Source organism: Stenella coeruleoalba (genome assembly GCF_951394435.1).
Source record: "Stenella coeruleoalba genome assembly, chromosome: 11".
Taxonomy (NCBI): Eukaryota; Metazoa; Chordata; class Mammalia; order Artiodactyla; family Delphinidae; genus Stenella; species Stenella coeruleoalba.
The window spans coordinates 48,934,638-48,956,765 of NC_137157.1; the positions used below are offsets into that span (position 1 = coordinate 48,934,638).

Sequence of the window (22,128 nt, forward strand, 5' to 3'; positions counted from 1 at the left end):
TTAGGAGGGGAAATAATTTGGGATAAAAAGCAAGGAAAGACACAATATTTCTGTTTGTAAAATTGATTTATTCACAATTTGGTATTTTAAAATTGTATTTGGAATTTTAATTTTTATATATTTCCCTGGCCGGCATTCTATTTTTCTTAAAGAGGGAGGCAAAGGAGAGGAAGCCTGAGTAAGTTTGAATTTAAGAGATTTACCTGCTGCTACAGTCAGTAAAATTTAACTTTTAATCCCTGAGATTTAGTAACAAGTCAGAAATATTTTCATATATTCAAATGTAAAAAGCATATTTTAAGAACAAAAAACTAAAGAATAAAACCACTGCAGTTAATTAATCTCCCCACATATGGCAATATAAGTCCCTCTGTCTTAAATTAACTGAGGGGTGTGTACAAAATGCATTTTAGTTATTAAATAAGCCAAAAGAGACTAAGATGCTCTAGTTCTGTTTTTTTGTAGTTTCTCTCCCCTTTTAAAAAATATTCCTGGAAACCGATACAATTTATTCAAATAATAGAAATGCCCACTGCTAGCTCAAATTTTCTCCCCTTTCTAAATTTTTGGCTGTGATGTACAATTAGGGATTTTCTTTTACTGTCCAAGACCAAAGTTCTTTATCTGATTGCAACCTGAGGCCCAAACTGCTTTTGCAAGGTCACTTTGGAGCAAGTCACTTCAGTTTCCTCAAATATCAAATGAGGGTAATTATAGCTCACAGGGATGTAGAAGGCCGGACTGATGTTCATACAACACCATGAGATCTGGGAAGCTTTCTTCATAAGGAGCAATGCCCTGGAACACGTGAGAGTTATTATATATCCTGCTGCTCCGTATTATATATAGATGGCTGCTTAATACTCCTAAAATGTCAGCTTTCCTCGGAGGAATGAATATTAATTCATTAGTTTGCTCATTAAACTTCCTCGAGATGCAAAGGAATGGCAATTATGTCCCTTCCTCCCCATATACATGAAATGTAGCGCAGATATTAAGGATATGACCACAGTAAAACACGAAGAGAAAGTCAAAACAAATAAACCAAATCCTTTGCAGTAAGATGCAGTTTTCTTATGTATGTGTAACACACTGGCAAGTCATTTTTCATTTTGGAAGGTGTTAAGCATCACTAATGACAAGGGTTTATTTGCCTAATGGCCCAAAGGAAACGCAGTGTAATTCAAGCTTTTTTAAAACAACAATGAAAAGTCACAAATACCCTTTCTTCAAATCTCTCTCTCAACGCTCTCTTTCCAAAACAGAAAATAAACTGATTTCCCTTTTCTCTAAAAGACCAATACCAATGCCAGCTAGGAACATCTGCCAGTGCTCGTTTGAAGGCAACTTTGAGGTTCCAAGAATATTTATTTGTGTAGTTATTTATTCCAAAAGGGAAGAGCACAGAAATTCAAATAGAATGTAACATACATCAATTTAAGAAAGAGCTTTGAGACGATCTGGTGATAGAGAATGAGTGGGGAACTCTCATCTGCTCTGCCAGATCTGGACGATATTTTAAATTTAAATTGCTGCTTTAGCATCAACTTTCAGCTTATACATAATGTACATCTCTTAAAAATTTATATCTAAATATATTGGGTTTCTCGGTTGGTTGGTATTTTTTCACCGGGTAAGAACTCTGAGAAGCGAGAGAAGCAATTATGAAAGTCTATGACCTGGGCTATGATAAAACCAAGTCTGGGATTGGGAACCCCTACAGTACGCCCTTGTTTTAGCAAATCCCACTTCTGCTGCAGGAAGCCACAACAAGTAATTCCTTGACTGTTGGTGGCAGGAGGGGTGTAAATAAAAACGTGAGGTAGTTCTTTCCACAAGTGGGAAATATTTGTCGACATAATATCCCTGCACATGTCTGACAAATTTCCAGAGCATCTGCTTGTTGTCATCTGTGAGTAAACTCTTAGCTTGGTATTAACTGAACTTGACAAATCATGAGCTAGTTGCAGTTCACAGGCCTTATTTTCTGATCCAGCCATGACTAGAGGAGCCACTAAACTCCCAAAAATGTGAACCAAAGAGACCACCAAGTAGGAGAACTGCAAAAGCATAAGCATTAAAAAGCCTATGGGGGAGGTGGTGAGAGCACAGAAGAGTAATTTACCAGGACTTGCGTACAGGAAAGAATGAAGACTGGTGGGAAATAATTTAGACTCTGCTCCAACAGCTTAACTATCAACTTGGTTTAAAAAAGTGTTTTTTTGAAGTTCTAGCAAGATACTAGATCTATACGATAGAGAACATAGCAGAGGCTCTAAAAAGGAAAATTAACACAGAAATACTAAAGGTAGAAGAACAGAATATCCTGAGAAAAGAGTTACCTATTAAAACTTTAGTCTTTCTGACTTGAAATTTGTACATTTATATTGAACTAATAAAAGAAAATCAGTGATTGCTGAAAAATGTTTGTATTCTAAACTCTCTCCAGGCTACCAGACCAAGACTAATACCAGAAATAGATCAGGAGTAAAATTATAGTTAGAAAAGGGGAGAAAAGTAAGGTAGGACATTAAAATTTTATTCTGAAATTATCTCTGGCCACGACAATAAAATTTAACAAATATTCACTGAACAGTCTTACTCCTGTCATCAGCTGTACAATACATACAGTATCATAGAACTGGCCACTAGGATTAAAATCCACTAGAACATATTTCATGTTAAGTGGCGAGAGCAGCATCCCACAGAAATTTTTACATACATATATACACAGTCCACATTCAACCATTTTCACATATTTTCAGTACACACAGTTGCAGCATATTACAGTCACGTGTCTAAGTTGTTGCTCGATAGAAACCCAAGCCACTGCCTAGACATAACTGTAGCAGTTGAGCTGAGTATAGTTACAATTCATTTTATCTATGTCCATAGCAGAGAGATGTACAAGCCCCTAAGAAACAGAGTTCACAAATACTATTTTTTTTTTAATGCTACCACAGCATTATGTTGGGCAATATTAAAACCTTTACCAACCTAATCAGTTTTTTGTTTAAAGTCTTCTGCTTACCAGAATATTCTTGATGAAAAACATTACAAAAATGAATGCTCTCTTGAAAATAATTCACACTTTGAAGATTCCAATATGGCCCAATGCTACTGATGCCTAAAGTGTTTCCTAACATTCTGATGGAGTCCTTCCACATGACTCCAAACCACCCAGTAAGTTTAAAAGTGGCTTAAGTGCCTTGCACCCAAATTGTAAAAATCCCTGGCCATCCTTACTAGAGCCAGGCACATATAAAAGGAATGCACTTTGGTTCATACCAAATGCCCTGGGATTAATCACACTATAAAATTAAATGGTTTGAGGTAAATTTTTACAAATACAGTTGATTTTTGTCTAGTGTTAGCATAACAAAAAAAAATATCGTTTAAAAAATCAGTCTGATGTTAAGATACAACAAAGACCATCTTTAACCCCTTAAACATAGGAATTCCCTGTGTAACTAACCAGTGGTTACCTTTCTCGGTGCCTGACGATGACGCGCGCCTTATGGTTTCTATTAAGGCCTGTAAGTAACTGGATGTTTAAGACAGATGTATCTTTGCAGAGGTGGGTTCCATCTAGTATTCAAAGAGTTAAAGAGGCCAAAAAATGCATGCCCTACAACATGGCATTCAGAACAAAAGGCACATTGTTATCACTAAGGGCACAATTTCTCCTCTACTGTTAATCTACACTGTCTTGCATCACTGTTGTTCCACTGTTGTAGCAATACACTTAAGTGGTAATGCACGCTCTGGGGGTGCAAGAAACGGAGCCAGATGAGACCGCAACCGAAGACAAGACCACACTGTGCTCTTCCTAAATCTGAAAACAGCTCAGACATCCCTAGACAATGGTAACCTGTGAGACCAAGGACTGTTTCCAAGCCAACTCCTAGTAGCCTATCGGAGCCCTTCATTTGTGTTTTAAAATCACAAGGATGCAACAGTTTTGTTGGGTTTTTTTGACATTATAGCTAAGCTAGAATTAAAAAGCAGCTCTATCACTAAACACTGAACATGGCGGCTCTTGTGAATAAGGGAAATGTCCCTGTATTTAGGGGGTGCGGTGTTGGGGGAGCCCCAATAGTGTTGCACATTAGTTTGGCTTAAAAGTTTCCGGTTACATTTGTGAATAGAGATAGTCACAAATGCACTGTTGGCATCTTAAGGACCAGTTTTGTGTGGTGAGGGAGAAGACAAGCAGTATTAGCCCATTTATAAATTTTCACACGGATAATCATTTTATAGGGATATTCATATTAATGGCAGGCTCAGGTTCATATATTTAAAACTAAAAGTGAAAATCTCTCAAGAGTGGATACGATGGAAGAGGAACACTGGAAGGGGAAAACAGCCTTAATGTTTTGTTTATTTTAATGACTTAAAGACGCTAACCATCTTAGGAGGCTTGTGGTTTTACAAAGCCGCTTCTTATGCCTTTAAGCCAGAATTTTAATAATAAATACACAATCTTTAAATTCTATAAGCCACTGATTGGGGGGCATCATCACATGAGCATCATTTAAAATGCAACTTACTAACATTATTGCACTTCCACAAATTACACAGAAATGTGTACAACAGGCTAAAGAATTTGACTAGGGGAAAGAAGCTATAATTTCTAGAAACAGAAGTATAAATTAATTTATCAGTGACACCCTTAAATAGTAAAGCAAATATCAACACCACTATCTTATTAATAAGCTAATCTTATTACTGATTTTTTTGGCAAATATCTGTAATAGTTCCTGAGCATTTTTCTCCACCATCAACTGACAAAGCCTCAAGATAAGTGAAGTGTTTTGTTCAAAACTACCTTTTTTTTCTTAAAAGAGAAACTGTAGGATTAATATTAAAAGAACTGAACCGGAAACTTTCTTGGCCTCGCTGGGGACCATGCTTTAAGTACTCGTAAATCAATTTACAGGCAATCAATACAATAATATCTGTGCATATAAAGGAGTATTTATCCTAATTTATACTACCCAAAACCTATTGTCCAAACAGGCAGAAATCTTTCTATATTAAATTGCACATACTAAAAAATTTTTTCCACGTGCCTTGAAATTGATATATACCACTGCTCATACAGTAGTGATAAAATACTGAAATTTTCACTGTGAAAATAATTATTATTCAGAGGAGAAAATATTCTTTTACCTAACTCTCAGTTACTTTTCCAGGTAAAGTGTCATTCCCACAAAAACAATCAGTGCAATGCAAACGAAAGTAAAATAAAACAGAGGAATGTGATGTCTGTGGTTCTTCTAATGATGCATAGAGCAAATCAAACCATTTCACTTCAGGCTGAACTTTTCCTCCTTCGAATCTGTTGTTAAAATTGGCCTTGCTGAACAAGCACAATGACGTCTGTTCACGAAGAGGATTTTCAACTCTCTCTTTTTAAAGAGTTGATGCTCTCCCAGGCTAAGAGAACCTTACTGTGGCACGTGAAAAGTGTGAACTCAGTCTAATCTGCTAAACCGTCTTTGGAACTATGGAAATCCCCACCTTAAGTAGCTAGGCTGTTCTTTTTTAAAGTGGAATATGAAAAGATGGTCATAATCACAGCTAAAATGTCTCTCTTCTGTATCAGGAGTCTGGGATATATATTTGAAGGAAGAAAAAGGAATTAAATGCAAGCAACAGATGTGTGGTGAAAGAAGAACAGCAGGGAGAAGAGCAAAGAGAGGGGAGGAACAGTTCATGTAATACATTTCTAAATTTAGGTGCAAAACCAATTTTGTTAAACAAGGCTTCTTTGCAAAACAGCTCGCTGATCACATTGGAGAATCTGGAGGAACACACGTTTCCATTCATCCACCAGGTCTGCTTGGCCGGCCGTTAGAATGTCAGAACGCTAACTGGGCATTTCAACTGTGGGGATTTTATTTTGTCTCTGAGCACTATTTTAGGGAAAAATCTCTAAGGTGCAGTTTTTCTTAGAATATCATTTTCATCCTGACCATTCTCCTCCCACCATCACTACCACCTGGGTAACTTATGGAAAACGGAAGCAGGACAGGCTGCACCTGTGCATGAACCTGAAGCGTGGAGAGAGAAGGGGGGGGGCCTTCGGAGGCAATCACCTTGGGGAGAATATACTATGAACCATGAACACATAGTGAACGTCTTTGACACCAATCTGTAGATGCGCGGCAGTCATGACGTAATCAATGGCCTGCCACTGATGTTTATTACTCTGCCACACTAAATACAGTAAGGCTCATCGTACTTTTAGAACACAAAAAGTTTCAGAAAGTATAAAAACTTAAAGCATTGTCCCCATGTATTTTATAAAAACAAAACAAACAACCTTCTTACATTAAAATAAGTGCCAAAAAGATACAAATGAGTCGAGTTATTGAGCAAATAAAAACAGGTCTGAGCTACTCCTTTTCAACCCAGTAAGGCTCAGCAATGTCGTATCTTTCAGAATTACCAGCATCGGGGGACTGAGCTCAGCTAACAAGTTTTGGCAACACTGTCCTCTGCTGAATATTCCCATTGGCATCTGTCATCTGTGCCAAATTAGTCCTCAGTTTGGAGGCTGAGCTGGAAGGTGGAGGTAACTTGGAAATGGATGTGATAGCACCAGTGCTCTCGGTGATCCTTTTCACTGACGTCTTCTCCCCCGTCGGAGGCTTTGGCAGCCGCCTCCTCAGCCAGGGATGCCGCAAAGCCTGGCCAGGGGTCATGCGAACCGCAGGATCCCATTCTAAACACTGTTTTAAGAAGTCGAGGAAAAGGGGATCGTCACACCCCTTCAGTGCATTCCCCCACTCTCTGCTCTCCGGTGGGCCCCTCAGTTTCCCTCTCCGGGAACGGCCTCCGTTGAGAACCACGGAGCCGTCTGAGAGAGTCGTGACAGTGCAGTAACGGGGATAACCCTTGGAGCTCACAAAATTTTTGGCTCGCTTGGACGCATCCAGCAGTTTCTGGGAGGGCATGCCCAGCAGTTCAATCATACAGGCCAGCTGGTCCCCTTCATCCTCCCCAGGCAACAGGGGGTAACCAGTCAGGAGCTCCGCGAGGATGCAGCCCAGGCTCCACATGTCGATGGGCATGCCGTACCTGGCGCCGAGGATCACTTCCGGGGCCCGGTAAAAACGGGACTGGATGTACGTGTAGACCCGCTGATGCTCGTAACAACTGGAGCCAAAATCAATCACTTTAATCCCGCTTCTACCCTGCTGCTTCAGTAAAATGTTCTCGGGCTTCAAGTCACAGTGAATTATCCTGTTTTTGTGCAAAGCATCCAGGCACTGCAGGATGGAGTGGGCGAACTTGCGAACCAAAGGCAGGCTGAAGCCCTGGAACTTGTTCTTCTTGATGAGCTCGTAGAGGTTCATGCTGAGCAGCTCGAACGTCATGCAGATGTGGTTGCGGAAGGTGAAGTTCTCCAGCATGTGGATGACGTTCATGGTGTTGTCCTTGTCCTGCTTCCGCAGGTGCTCCAGGATGCGGATCTCCTCGGCCGCCTGCCGGTGGAAACGCTTCTCGTTCCTCACCATCTTCAGGGCCACGTGCTGGTGGACTTTGTGGTCATAGGCCTTGACCACCTGCCCAAAGCTCCCCTTCCCAATGACCTTGAGGACCTCGTACCTGTAAGCCACGTGATCGTGAGGCACCTGCACGTAGGATCCCTGGTCATCGTCGTAGCCACCGTTGTTCGGCCCGCCTGTCACGCCCTGGCGCTTCTTTGCGTTTGGACCCAAGAAGTATATTTCAGGGTAGCTGAAAATCTCATGGTGTTCGAAGCTGCTTAGTTTTTGCATGTATTGCTTCATCGCTTGCTCGGGTGTCATGGGGATGGCTTTCACCTTCCCCACGCCTTCCAGAGACTTCAGAGAGGTGGAGCTCCCCTGCCGCCTGTGGATGCTCTCCAGCTGCCGCTCCGGCACCACCGGCAACCCCGTTTTGCCCACCGTTGTAAGCCCATTTGGTTGTGTTGTGAGCACTGTCCGCTTGTTACTGTTATCCTCAAACAGCTGCTGAACCTGGATCTGTCCATGGCTGTGGCTGCCGACGTGCAGGTGGTCATTCATTGTGTGCTTACTGCCGCCAATCTGTAATTCAGAAAGGGAACATCAAGAGAATGGAAGAGGTCTGGCTGTTCAAAAGGGATATTTTATAAATCGGCGCCCACCCTCACCTTTACAAAATCCAGTTTGGTTTGAATTTACAGCCAGAATCAGGTTTCTTAAATGGAAAGAGTTGTGCACGCAGGAGGGACCTCACGAACACCCCGGCAGGGAGAGCGGACGTGACGTGGACAGCCTCAGACAGAAGTAAAGGCAGAAGAGGTTGGGGGGCTGGGGAAGGCGATCAAAGTTGGGATCCGGAAGAAAAAGACCCCCACAGCTGCTACACGTAACAAAGAGTTTGCTGTACGTGTTTTCAGGGTTCTTAGAGTAAGTCCTCAGTGGAGGCAGAGACCATGCTTCTTGCTCGTCATTCTCTGCCTAAGATTCAGCACAGGGCCTGGGATATCACAGAGGTGCAATGCAGCCCATACTTGATATCAAGATGAAAGAGGACACAGAAAAAGCATGAACACGTCGGCACTCTACTGGCTCTCCCGCCCCCAGACCATAACATTTTTCACACTTCACTTAGTAGCTTCTCTATTATCGTGAGGGCAGGGACCAGGCCGGTCTTGTTTACTACTCCTTCTCCAGTGTTTAGCTCTATTCTGAGAACACTACTGTCTTCATTCTCGGTCTTCTCCACTACCTGAAAATCGAACTAATTACACCTAGGAAAGTGCATGATCCAGCAGCAAAGAAAACTGTACTTTTAGGCTGGAAACATTCCCATGTAGACATGCACTCTGTAGCATCTTGTAAACCCCAAACCTATTTTTAAGTTTCTGGGCTTCACTGGCTGTGATGACCATTTAAGGCCATTCAGCCCCACAAGCGAACCGCCACCCTCTTTTGGGCCTTCCTTTGGTCAATGGCTTGGCTCTCTCAAGACCTGTGTTTCTCCAGGCTGCTGGGATACTCAGCTCTCTGACAAGGAATACAAAGTAGCAATTTCTATTTCGGGCACACATGCCATCCACAAACATTCCTGTCTGAACAAAACTGACGGCATAAGCCAAGGGGCCCCAGCCTTCCTACTGAGAATCTACTGGGGATTTCTTTCAAGCATTGTTATGGCCAAGAGGTGAGGGGTACAAGAGGACTTGCAGCCAGGATCCCCTCCCAGTGAGGAATTCTTGCCAGCCTCAGACAATCACTCACAAGTCTTAAAAGCATCCCACTAGACGATTTTTACATGAAAGCTTAAAGATCAACTTGCCTCTCACAATCCAACTCATTCCTTCAGCCAGTGTCAGCTGAGGTCTAACCACACATGTGGCAGAGTCCCTGCCCTTCAGGAGCTTACAATCAACTGGCTGAAGTCCTCTACTATCAGTACTTTTCCCATCAACTCCTCCGAAATCCTACCTCTCGGGCTTTACGTATCACTAAATGGCGTAGAAGTGCTCTGTGTATGTAATATAATTCAGGAAGTGGTTCGGGACTACCTGGATCATAAAATGAAATTCCAAGTCCTTCTTACTAGGAGACCAAGACCTTCAAATTTTCCTTAACTGACACACAGCAGGCACAGGGACTATCTGAGGCCTGCACTTTCTCTCTGCAATCTTCTAAAACAAAGTAGAATATAGTATAGTACCTGGGCCTTGCTGAAGTATGACTTCATTGAGAGATTTTATTTCTCAGATTTCTGGAAGACTTCTAGTTGAACCCTTTTATTAAACTCACAGATGATACTCCACGCTAAGTGAACTTATCTTCTGTCAGGTAGCTGGACAGGTTATTTTATCCTCGTTCTATGCCAGAAGCAAAGCAGTTCATAAAAAGGCATTAGGAAGCCCTGGGTATATACAAAAGTAGTACAGGCTTGTCCATGGAGTTTTGTTCCCAAGCCTCAGTCTCTGAACCTCTCCTCCTCTCCACTACCGTCTTTCAAGCACCCGGGAACAAAAGGGCCTGAAATTAGAAATATATGTCTCCTAGAGAACCATTCTCTTCAGGGCAGCTTGGAGAGATTTCAGAAGAAAAACCGACATTACCAGCATACATGCTACAAAAAGCATGAGGCTTCACTGGGGACAAAATTAACGTTGGGGCTTTAGGAACTCCTAAAAAGAGGACAACGTAATACGTTCTGAGCTTCAGAAACCAACTTATTTTTGCAAGAGCAATTTTAATGTTCTGCATAATTCAAAATATCATCCAAAAAAAAGCTGAGTGACTAGAACTAAAGAGAGTTTGCCAATTAACTGGATCACCTCCTGTCTTTCCAACTACCTTCTCTTGGTCTCCTCCACAACAGCAACGAAGAAGGCTTCCAGAGTTCCCCAGGGTTCAAGCCTCAAGTGGCTGGAGGCTTCTCACTCCCATAACTCTCCCTGGTCGACTATGACCACAGCCAGGGCTCCAGCAACCCCCCAGGGGCTGACATCCGCCACATGTACACCTCTAGCTAAAAGGAGCCCGATCTATGTCTCCCGAGCTCAAGACCCCCTGTATCCAACTCCAGATCAGCTACCTTTCCCACAAGCCACTCAAACTCAACTCACGCTTTTTCTACCAAAACCATTTCCTCCTCCCACAACCCTCAATTTCTGGTCAACAAAAGGCTTCACCCCCGAATAATCACTCTGTCTCCACGTCTCCCACACCTTCCCAAGTCACCGCGGAGCCCCGTCATTCCTATCTACCCCACTCCCCTCCATCCACGCTGCCTCACCTCACACCCCTGCTGTCTCTCACTGCGACAACCGAAGCAGCCTCTTAACATGTCCCCTTGCTTCTAAGTCTAGAATTCCTCAAGTCTCTTCTCTCCACGGTGCTTCTGGAGTTACCACTGAAAAGTGTCACTCTGACACTGCCCTTGCTTTTGCTTAAGGCCCACACAGGCACCCCATTTCCACAGATAATATGAGACCTCACAGGCAAGAACATGAGGTTCTCAAATGCAGAGCCTATATGACCCGAGTCCTTCCAGTGTCACCCACCACTGTCATATTCTCTCCGAGAATAAGCTGGATTCCCCAAGACCCATGGAGACACCACGCTCTTTTACACTCTGTTTTTGGGGAGGTTATGTTTCACAATGGTTAGGCGTCCAGGGACTTTCAATTAGATGCATGGGAAATGAATCCCAGCTCCACCACTTACTAACTGTGTCACCTTGGTCAATTTACTTAATCTCTCTAAACCTCAGTGTCCTTATCTGTAAAAAGAAGGTAACAAAGCGACCTCATTAGGGCCATTAGGAGGATTAAATAAGGTAAAAGATATAGAGTGCTTAGTATAGTACTGAGTAAAGGAGAGCTAAAGTTATTGCCCTTTCCAAATGCTGCTTGGAATCTCCTTCCTAACCAGGACTACATGGTAAACTCATACTCACCCTTCAATGCGCAGTTCAACTCTCACCTCTTCTGTGAAATGGTCCCTTTCCCTTCCAGGGTGCTCATAGAGCACTGATATATCAAAACACTTATTTCGTTTTACATACCTGTTTTCACACCTGATGTACCCACCTGGCTGTGAACAATTCCAGGGTGGGGTCACCTCTTATCTTTTTAAGTCCTTATTGACATAAACCCAACATACAGGAAGTACTCAGTCAATTTCTGTTGAGTGGAAGAACTAACTCTCACGTCTCTGAGTTATTCTTAAGAACTATCTTTGTACCTTCATAAGAAAACATGAAGTTAACACCCAGGGAATTGGGACTTGTCTCCAGTGACCCAAGTCACAAGATGTTAGGCTTGCATTGCATCGGCAGAGACTTGGAAGCAAATGACAGCCCATTAAAGAGTACTTGCAGCAGAAGAGATCAACTAAACACCTAAAAGTGACATGTGGAATCTTAAAAACTTTCCAGATGTTAGGCAGATTCATTTTAGAGGCTCTAGTAAAGGAGGATTTTGAGTCTTAAACACTGTGGGACTCTACAATCACAACCCAGGTCGGAAGCACAATTAACTGATCTATAAAAAGGGAGGAAAAAAGCCCTAGAAATGCCAAAACATTTCCACAAGACATATGCCAGGACAACACCATAAACTTAAGAATGTTTAAAACCTCTCACTCACTTTTACCTATTTGCCAATGCCTACCTAGCACAGTGCCTCTTAAATTTAAAAATACTGAATGAATGTAATTGTTAGATATCTACAACGTATGGGTTGAAGCAGAGAGACCCCCAAAAGCCCTCTTTGACCACGACACATTTTAGCATTAAAAATTATGTAAGAACAATAGTCTAGTCAATTTGGTAGTTTTAATCTCTTCCAAAAATAAAAGGGAAAACAGCACATACTTCACTGTGCTAACATTTCTGGGAGTTTTAAAACTTTGCTGAAGTCATCTTAGAAATGCTGTATAGTGTTATGGGAATAGAACTGAGTCCAAAAAGATCGGAATTCTAGCTCCTCCTCAAACACACTGACGGTCTGTGTGGCCCTGAATCAAATGTCTTTTTCTTCTATCAAACATTACTGTTTTTTAAATGGGAATATTCATTCTTCTTTGACTCCTATTATCTTATAAAGGTAAAACCGGTAATTGGAGAGTGCTTTAAATGTTAAACAGTTATGAAAGTGATACAATACTAATATTTCAGAATTTAAAAAATAAGCACATTAATATCTCCCATACAACATTAAAAAGAAAAAAAAAACTAATAGGAATCAAAATAGTTATTGGGTACACTTTTAGGACAGAGATAAAATGACTAAGTATAATATATCCATGGAGATAGGGTACAAAAGGGCAATGCACTAGATAAATTCCGAAGTTTATAATCCCTATAGTCATATGTTTATCTACCTACTGCATCATTTACAAGAGAAAATATGGGCAAACACAACGAGATTATTTTCCTCTCCATAATGCCCTTCCCCCCACCCATTCAAAAATAGCTCTTCCTAGTTGTAACTGCTGTGAAATTAAAAACTAAAAGCTTACAAAAACCTGAAAGACATATGGACACATGGATCTGCTAAGGTTCTTGCATTTATAACAAAACTAATACAATTTCCTAGAATTAGCAGTCAAGCAGTGTGTTAAAGCTGGACTCAGGAGGGCCTGGGCTTTAGCTCCAGCCTTGATAGGAGTTGGCTCAGGAGTCTTGACCAAACCAGTTCACTTGTCTGACTCTTTCCTCATCTGTAAAATGAAGGAGTAGAACCAGATAAACTCTGTGGTCCTTTTACTTGCCTGTTTGAGGAAGTCTGCAATGCTGTGCAAATAAAATCAAAACTAAAGAACAACCAAAACCCAAATTCACACTTTCAAAACCAAGCTTCTAGTGATCAACAGTTTACTGAAGTTTAGGTAAGTTAAACACAGGTAAATCTGGTAGATACCACAGCAAAATACAAGCACCATCATTAGGAGTCCCGAGAAGCACGCACACATCTTCTCATTTCTGCTCCACCACAGGCTATTCCTCTAGTATCATTTTCTGTCATCTCATTACATATTTCAGTTGCAAAGAGGCTCTGATCAAGCAAAGCCCACCCTTATATAACTGGAAGCCGGATGCAAACCAAGTAGTAGTTCTTTTCCAGGTCATACCAATTCATGTGATTCACACATGGAAAAAAACTGGATGTTATATTTTCCAAATTGTCAGATGATTCCAAACCAAACTGAAACACCTAAACCCAATGGCAATTTCTCAACTAAAACATCACTGTGACAAGAACATTCAACTCTAACACACAGAATCAACAGCCTACTGATGCTCCTCCATTAACCACAGCCCAACAGATTGGTTAACTTCTGCGCAGTGAATTCCTAGCCCCTGGGTCTAGATGTGTGAGGAGAGAGAGAAAGAAAATGTAAGAAGAAAACATGTTCCTGGGGAACTGTGCACAGATGTCCATGTCTAAGAGAAAATATTCCATTCTAGCCATCCGCTTATAAATTCTCCCCATAAACAAGTTTCCCCATGACACATGACCCTCAGAGCTGCTCCTCTGAAGGCTAGAAATGGCCTTTTCTGCAAGAACTTAACTTTCACTTGGCAACCAAAGCCATATCCTTAGCAAGCACTCCTCATACAGAACCATCTTAGGCAGTTCCTCTGGAAGATCGAATCGTAAACAAGACATTGGAAGCCATCAACTCCTCCAGGGCACATCTCCCCTAGGCTGTCAGCCACCATCCAAGGGCTCTCTCTGGGAGGCGAGAAAACGTACGTACTGAAATCAAGCCCAGCTTGCTGATCTCTGCAGCCACCAGTCCCGCGCCGAGCTCCCAGTTCCCTCTTGGCCCTCTGAGGGACCACGGCACCTGTCAGGTGCCCATCCCTTCCCACCTCCTTCCGAGGCAAAGCTGGCCCTTTTCTTTTCAATAATATCCAACTGCAGAATCCTACAGGGGTGGCGCGTTGTTTTGACTGCCGCTGCGGCTCTTATTTTTGTTAATGTTAATTACAATTTCTGCTGTGCTCAAACCTGTAGCACTCGTAAAAGATGCTTCCACACGCGGAGGACAACTGTCGGTGCTCCCTGCTGGGTAGAGCCAGGCCCGGGATGCTCTTTGGGGCATCGATTTTCCGGGCAGGACGGCCTGGCTGTCCCCTAACACATATCTGTTTCTATAAATACCCACTACCCAACGTGGTGGTGGAGGGGCAGGGATGTTTATCGGGTCAGGGAAAAGGAGCTCGAGGAAGCAAGGACGGAATAAAAAGGGGGGGGTGGTGGGGAGCGAAGAGAGAAGGAAAGCGACCAGGAGGAAGTTCCGAGGAAGAGGAGCGCAGGGGTGGGCGGGCTCCGGAGGGGAAGTGAGGGGCCCACGCCACGAATCCTCCTTTGTGGCTGCAGCTTTGGGCTCGCTCAAGTTCCAGAGGGCGGCGTCCCGGAGAGGCCACTGGCGTGAAGACACTGGCACTTCGACCTCTCTACCCTCTCCCGGCCGCATTATCCCCCAAGTCCGGGTGCCTGTGCCCCGGACCCCTCCCGCCCCTCTTCCCCCGCCGCCCGCGGCCTGGGTCTTACCGTGTGGGCTGCGGTGGCAGCGTTGCTGGCCCGGAGCGGCGGCAGGGCGATGGGGGAGGGCGGGCCGGTCCCCACTCCGCTCCGGGGAGCCCCCGCACCGAGCCCCGGGGAAGCCTGAAGCTGGCGAACGGCGCTGTCCCCTCCTCGGCCTGGCAGCCACGCGCGGGAGGAGACAAAAGAGGGTCAAGGGGGAGAAAGTCACCCGGACCCGGTGGCCCCGCCCCACCCCTCCAGGCTGCCGAGCCCGCTCTCCCCGGGGCAGAGCCGGGGACCGTGAACGCGGGCGTCCCGGAGCGGCAGGAGGCCGGGGACGCAGACACCCGGCACTCCCGCGGGGCGGGGCTCAGGCGGCTGCAAAGTTAAGTCGGGCCCCTGGCGCGCAAGCGAGTTCGCGACCCGTTGGTGGAGCCGGGCCGGGCGCGGGCCGGCGGCTCACGTTGCGGGAGGCCGCAGGCCTGGAGTTGGGCTGGAATGCCGACCCGGGCGCCGCCGCCTCGCCAAGTCCCGGGCGGGGGAGGCCCGGGACGGCCCCCGGCCGGCTCGGAGGAGCCTCGGAGCTCGCGTGTAACAATGAGCGGAGCCGAGGCGAGGGCGCGCCGTCCGCCCGGGGGACCCCGCGCCGCCCCGCCGCGGCGCAGACTTTGTTCGAGGTCCCGCTGGTAGCGGGAGCCCGCGCCACGAGGGCTGGCCCGGGGGCCGCGGGGCTGCGCGACCGGGGCGGCGCGGGGCCCGGGCCTCCTTACCGGTCGGGTAGGCGGCGGGAGCGGCGGCCGAAGGTTTCCTGGTTAACATGGCCGCTGGAGAGGAAAATGCATCTCAGGGCTGCCGTCTCCGTCTCCGCCGCCGCCGCCGCCGCCCGTCCTGCTGCTACTTCTCGCGGCCGCCACCGCCGCGCCTCCTGGTCGCCCCTCTCGCGGATCTCCGGCGCCTCCTCGCCGCCTCCCGTCAGCTACAGCCAGACACACACAGTCCGCTGCATCCCCTCGGCCCGGGCCCGCCGCCGCGAGCCCCCCGCTCTCCTCGCCGCCGCCGCCGTCCTCCTCTTCCTCGGGCGGCCGCAGCACCCTCCGGCCCGTGCACATGCCTCGCCCTCCCCGGCGCGCCGCGGGCCTCCCCGATTCCCTCACATAGGGCGCGGGGGAGCTGGCTGCGCCGCCTCGGCCGACTGGTTCGGGAGCCTCCTCCCGGGCCCGCGCACGCGCGCCCCCGCGCACACTCGCCAGGCGCCCGCGCACCGCGCGGCCGGGAAGGGCAGCCCCGCCCCCGCTCCCTCTGCCGCCGGGCAGGCCCCGCCCCCGGACTCCCCACCCCACCCCAGGCCCGGCCACAGACTCCCGCGCACACCCTCCCCGACCCAGCCGCCCACCGGAGTCCCTCCCACCCACTCCTCCCCAGCACGCACCCCAGTCGTCGGCATAGCCACCCCTCCACTCCCCCGAAAACTCTGCAGCCTCCGCTCGCCCTTGGCCTCCCCCTCCGGCCTTCTGCACGGTTGCCCCTGCTAACGGCCTTCTCCCCTCCCCGGCCTCGCCCGCCCCTGCAGCACCCCACCCCTTCCCTGCAGCGCAACCTACCATTGCTTCCCTCCCACCGAAATCGCTGCAGAGACCCCCCTCCCCTTCCGAGCGCACCCCCAACCATATATGCATTTTCAGCTTTCCGAACCTGATGGCTGCTCACAGACAATACTGCCCCCCCACCGCCTTCCGGGTCCCAGTGGCTTAAGCACCTCCTCTCCCAAATTGATCAAGTAAATAACTTAGTTGTGCCGGGGGTCACCTCGGTAAGGAAAGTCCAGCCCGTTGGAGGGCCGCGCCTTAGCTTGGGGACCCCGAGTGTGGGCCAAGGAGGGGGCTGCCCTCCCACCTCCACCTCCACCTCCACCACACACAGCCCCTCCCTGATTTACTGACACCAAGTGACCGCTCTCCAGTCTCTAGGACAAGGGGATGCAGAGAGGCGCGTGTGGATGGTTGCCGGGGAAGCAGTTGGCTGTGGGTTGCTAGGCAAAAATAAACATCACAGACGCCTCCCATTTCCTTACAACTCCGAGCCTTTCCCCTGCGCGGCCACTGGGAGAGGTACACCTTCCCGAGCGACACCTTTAATTCCTTTCCTCCCCAGACACAAGTCTCTTTCCCCTTCCCATCCAAGACACGGAGAATTTCCCTGTCCTTTGAATTTGCCATATACAGCCTCTCTTTCCCTTGCAGACTGAAGAACTACTGCCCATCTCACACCCGCGTCCTGTCGTCTGTGGCACATGCCTTTGTCCAAAGGTCACAGGTTTTGTGACTTCAACGGGAGTGGGGCGAGGGGAAGCCCGGCAATTCCGGATGACAGAACCGAAAGTTTGCCTTGCACTTTCTTCTCCAGACGTGCCTGGTTTCTGAAGTTCTCCTGCGAACCTGGGTCCGTTATGATCTGTCCTGTGTATCTGCCGCCCCTGGCTGGACCAAGTGTGCAGGCCTGAGCTAGTGCAGACTCAAATCAGAATGGGGACCGTCGCCTCTACTGTTTGCAAATTGTCATAGCAACCTCCCAGCAAGATCACCTTCAGCTAAATACAAATGCCCCAAAATGAGTGTTTCAGAGTTACAGTGTGGCCCTCTCAAGAGTCTCCAGGGCTCCTACAGGGGCATCAAGGACTGAGGGTGTTGGCAGAGGGAACAGGTGGCAAAGAGTAGAACTGTGCATAGTAATATGTCCCTCTAAAAAATCCTTCTCCCAATAAAGTAGAAACACAGTGAAACAATCAATCCAATAATAAACCTTTACAAAGAAGAGTGATGACCTGATCTGGTCCCAGCAAGAGATACTCCCCCTTGCTTGTCATCAGAGACGATCACATTCAAATTCACGTGGGGAAACATATTCAGTGTTCAGAATTAACTAAAAGAAAAGGGATTACTTAGCAGCAGAGTTGAAGCTAGAACTCATTTTCTGACTCAGTTTAATCTCACTCTGCTCTGTGTTACCTTGGCTTTTAAGAAACATCACACCTCTTTTCCTTCCTTCCCTTTCAAACAATTATTTTCATACTGTCTTCCTTTTCTTAATGAGTGTTCCATACAACTGATGTTTAGATGAAAAATGTGAAGCCAAAAATTCAATTTTAATATAACGGGACCCAGCTTTCGCTCAAATTATTCTTACCTTACTTCAACAGAAGCTAAATACTCTCCTGCTTTTTCATGAATAAGAAAAATGCTAACTACTGGAAGTCATAGTTTGTGAAATCCAAATTAGAAATATTAATTTCCACATTAAATATGAGGAAAAGGAACACTGACTTTTTTGTAAACAAAGGGACACAATGAATCATTAACTTTAATCAAAGAAAAACTGCTTGTTTAGAGAACTTTTCCTAATATGTTGTTTTATGACACGATAAGTACAATTTCAATTTTTTATCTTTTGGTTTCTTACCTTGAGGAAAATTTGCATTTAGTCTAATATCTTTAGCTATTTTAATTATAAATGGTACACCTTTCAAAATTATATTCTTGCTGACCTCTAAATTAGTATTTACAATTGCTCGGATTTCTCTCATTTTATTAAATATTGATGGCCTCAACCTGTATTAATGTCAAATAGAAAAATGTACAAATGCACTCCCTGAACTTTCAAGGAGAATAAACTGGGTGAATTCTAGTAGCTATTACCCTCAAACTCTATTATTCTAATGCATCATTATCAATTATACTACATTAATCTCTGTATAAAACCCTTTCACTAATACTATCATGTTTAATCGTCATGACTCATAACCAGATCAGAGTTGTGTTGCTGTTAACAGTAACCTCAGGGGGCTCCATTCAGTTAGTAAGAGTCTGGTCTTTGGTTCTTGCCCATTGTAAAAACTCCATCTGTTCTGAATATTTATAAAATCCAGCTTCAAATGACAAGTAGGCAGGATGTAGCAGGATGAGAAAGAAAGAAACTTTGGGGAATTCAGAATGGAGTCTTGTGGAAGGAAGTCGATTCTTCACTGAGAAAAGTACTGATCACAGAGAAAATTGGAAATGAACAAGAAAATTGCTGGTTTCAAAACATATTCACTCATTTAATCTCTTTATCCCAGGAACATTTACAAAGAATTCAGTGTGTGCTGGGCCTAGGGGAGAGGATGAATCATCAGATGTCGTGGGTGAGGCTTCAGCTGGGTAATCTGTTAGGACCTCATTCTTTTATTCAATGAAGCAATAAACTGTAAGCACCTATCATATTTTTGACACTATTCGTACGGGGGCTGCACATTTAAATAAATAATCCCTGGCTCTGGTAATGGTTATTAAGAATCACAATCCAGTGGGAGAGGCAAGACCCTTAATGATGTGATGGGGCAGAAATCAAGGCATGCAGGAGGCACGATGGTGGCACACAGGAGGGAGTGATGAGCTCTACTTAAGTGGTGACTGGCCTCAAAAGAGCTGTGATGTTAAAGAGACTTGGGAGTTTGCCAGTCAGACAAGCCAGGCTAGGACGTTCTAGGCAGAAGGATAGGATGTGCAGAGGCACCAAGGAGAAGAAAGCCTAGTGTACTCTGGGAGAAGTGTAAGCAATTCAGAATAGAGGAAGCTCGAAGTGGCAGGGGGAGGGTTGGTACTGCAATCTTTATAAGGTTAGGGATACGGATGATATTTGGGATAAGAATTATCTGAAACTTCACCAGCTGTGGAAATGTGAGAACAAAGTACAAAGTCTTTTAAAACAACTAAGGTAAATTATTAAGGAACTGCCTCATTTTGGGTAACAGACTTGTAAGTTGGGCCTAATGCCCCTTAGAAGGATCCCATTTACTGATGGTATCTTCCATGTATCCATCACCAAGGTCCAGAACCACCTAGAGAAGAACATCAAGACCATATGGCCTGAAGTCTAGGAATGTAACTCCTCAGATGTAGGGGGCATGGATGCCATACCCAAATGGCCACTGGTATTTGCCTTTGCCTCTGTGGCCACTGCTGGTATGGAAATCAGGAAGAAGTGTCTGTCAGATTACCACTAGAGAGCTGGTGATCAGAAGTGTCAGAGTAGGTTGGTGGTGTTCTGGTCAGGGTACTTACACAGCCAGTTTCCTTAATCCTGGGGGCGGTGGGTAGGGAGGAGGTGCATTTGTCCCCTAGGTGAGCTAGGTATCTGGAAAGGCTGGGGATACTGTCCAGCATTTCTTGGGGGTAGTTCATCTGCTTTTTCCAGCTGCATGCTAAGGATAGAAAAGTAGTAAGCAGAGAAAAGAGAAGGCTATATCCTGGATGTGGGGAGTACTGTGTTGAAGAGCCCAGTGGGACCTGTGCCTCTGACACCACCAGGACAAATGCCAGCAGAGCAGTGCCTGGTGTGTCCGGGAGCTTCAAAGGGATAAGGAGGGCCATCACTAGGTAGGGCCCCCAGCAGCAGGCTCCCAGGCCAAGGCCTCCCATACCACTGGCTCAACTCACACAGTCAGCCCCCAGGAGACAGGCCCACCAGGCTGCACTGCGAGCAACCAGCCAGGAGCGAGCTGATTCCAGGGCACCGGCCATCATACTGGACCCTGAACCTGCCGGGGAGTGAATGAGTAAAAATAGCACAGCAACTCTAAGAGCAACTCTATTAGGAAGTTTGCTGTAAGAGAAACAATGTGCGATTTTGCAAACCAGATAACAGCAAGGGACAGGACCTGTGGTTCCAGGTCTTGGGATCTTTGGTGACACTCTAACCAAAAGTAATGCCATCTAGAAGCTAGGAAGGGGCCAGTGGGAAGGAGAGGTCTGTTCTATGAGCATCATGAGAGCTGCACTGGCCATTGCTTCTGGCTTACCTAAGCACAGACTCAATAAAAAACATACGAACTGGAACATCATTTTAGCCAAGGATGGGCTAAGAGCAAACATCCACATTCAAACTTATAAACAATGAAAATGCTTATAAACAGTGAAAAGGGACTCCACTTCTACAAAAGACCTACAAGAGTACCTGTTTTCCTTAACCGAAAGAAATCCGAAGAGGATTTTCATTTTTACAAAAAAGGCAAAAAGCAAAAATAGCATTCAGCCTTTGTTTTGCAGTGACTCCATATAGAGGCATCACACACACACACACACACACACACACACACACACACACACACGCACAAGCAGTGAGAGTGGCGCCACCAAGCCCTTTCCCCTGGAACTGCAGCTCCGCATCAAGCCACCTTAGCTTTGAACTTGTCTGTGAGTGTCTGTGAGTTATCTCCATTTATTCTGTGCATTTGTTAGCAAGATGAGTCCTAAGGTAAATGCTTCTTTACTTGACACCATTCCAGCTTATGAAAGGTTTCAAAGGAATGCTGTACTTTCAAATAGTGGGGGAAAACTATACATGTACGTATATAATCAATTCTCAAGCTCTTACTACATGTCAGGCATTGATCTTGGTATTTGGAACAAAGCAAATAAAGTCCTTGCTCCATGGATCTTGTCTTCTAGCGCAAGGAGAATGACAAGTGATGAACAATACATATATCACAGGTCAGAGGGTGATAAGTAAGTACTATATGGAAAATGACATGATGTAAGAGGATAGGGAGAGATGGGAGATGGTACTATGTTACTTAGGGTCATCAGTGAAGGCCTCTCTGATAAGGTAACAGTTTAGCAAACTCGAAAGAAGTAAAAAGCACGCGGAAATCTCCAGGCAAAGGGCCCAGCAGATGAAAAGGCTCTGAAGTGGAAACATTTGGGGCACAGCAAGAGGGCAGGTGGCTGCAGCAGTGACGTGGGCAAGAGCTGGGAAGTCACAGGGATAAGGTCAGAGGGACAGCTAAGACCACGTTAAGGAATTTGAATTTTACTCTGAGTGAGTTGGGAAACCAAGGCTTAGATGCTTCAAAAGGTACCAAACCAAGAGTGGAAGGTTACAACCAACCCTGCACACCCTTTATTTTTTTTACAATCTCAATGTATATGCATTTTTACACCTTTCCTAATTCGCATTGAGCTAAGCACTGTGGAAGGCAAAGCTGACCAAATACAAGCCATGGTCTCTATTCTGTGAGTCTCATTTGGGAGAAAACTCACACTCCAGGAAACCTTTCAAACCCACAGTAAAGA

General features: G+C 45.7%; 1 protein-coding gene across 5 annotated transcripts in view; it reads right to left on the reverse strand.

Annotated features, from left to right (window-relative positions):
- Positions 1-6,158: 6,158 nt before the first annotated feature.
- DYRK2 (dual specificity tyrosine phosphorylation regulated kinase 2) overlaps positions 6,159-22,128 on the reverse strand; it is a 72,834-nt gene continuing 56,864 nt past the window's right edge. For 4 of the 5 annotated variants that reach the window (XM_079936200.1, XM_079936201.1, XM_079936202.1 and 1 more), the window contains one exon: positions 6,159-8,081. In XM_079936200.1, coding sequence (XP_079792326.1) covers positions 6,474-8,081 — 1,608 coding nt within the window. In that variant the 3' untranslated portion in view covers positions 6,159-6,473. Of the gene's footprint in view, positions 8,082-15,049; positions 15,199-15,792; positions 15,926-22,128 lie in introns of those variants that run through there. The other variant, XM_079936198.1, reaches the window with a different exon arrangement.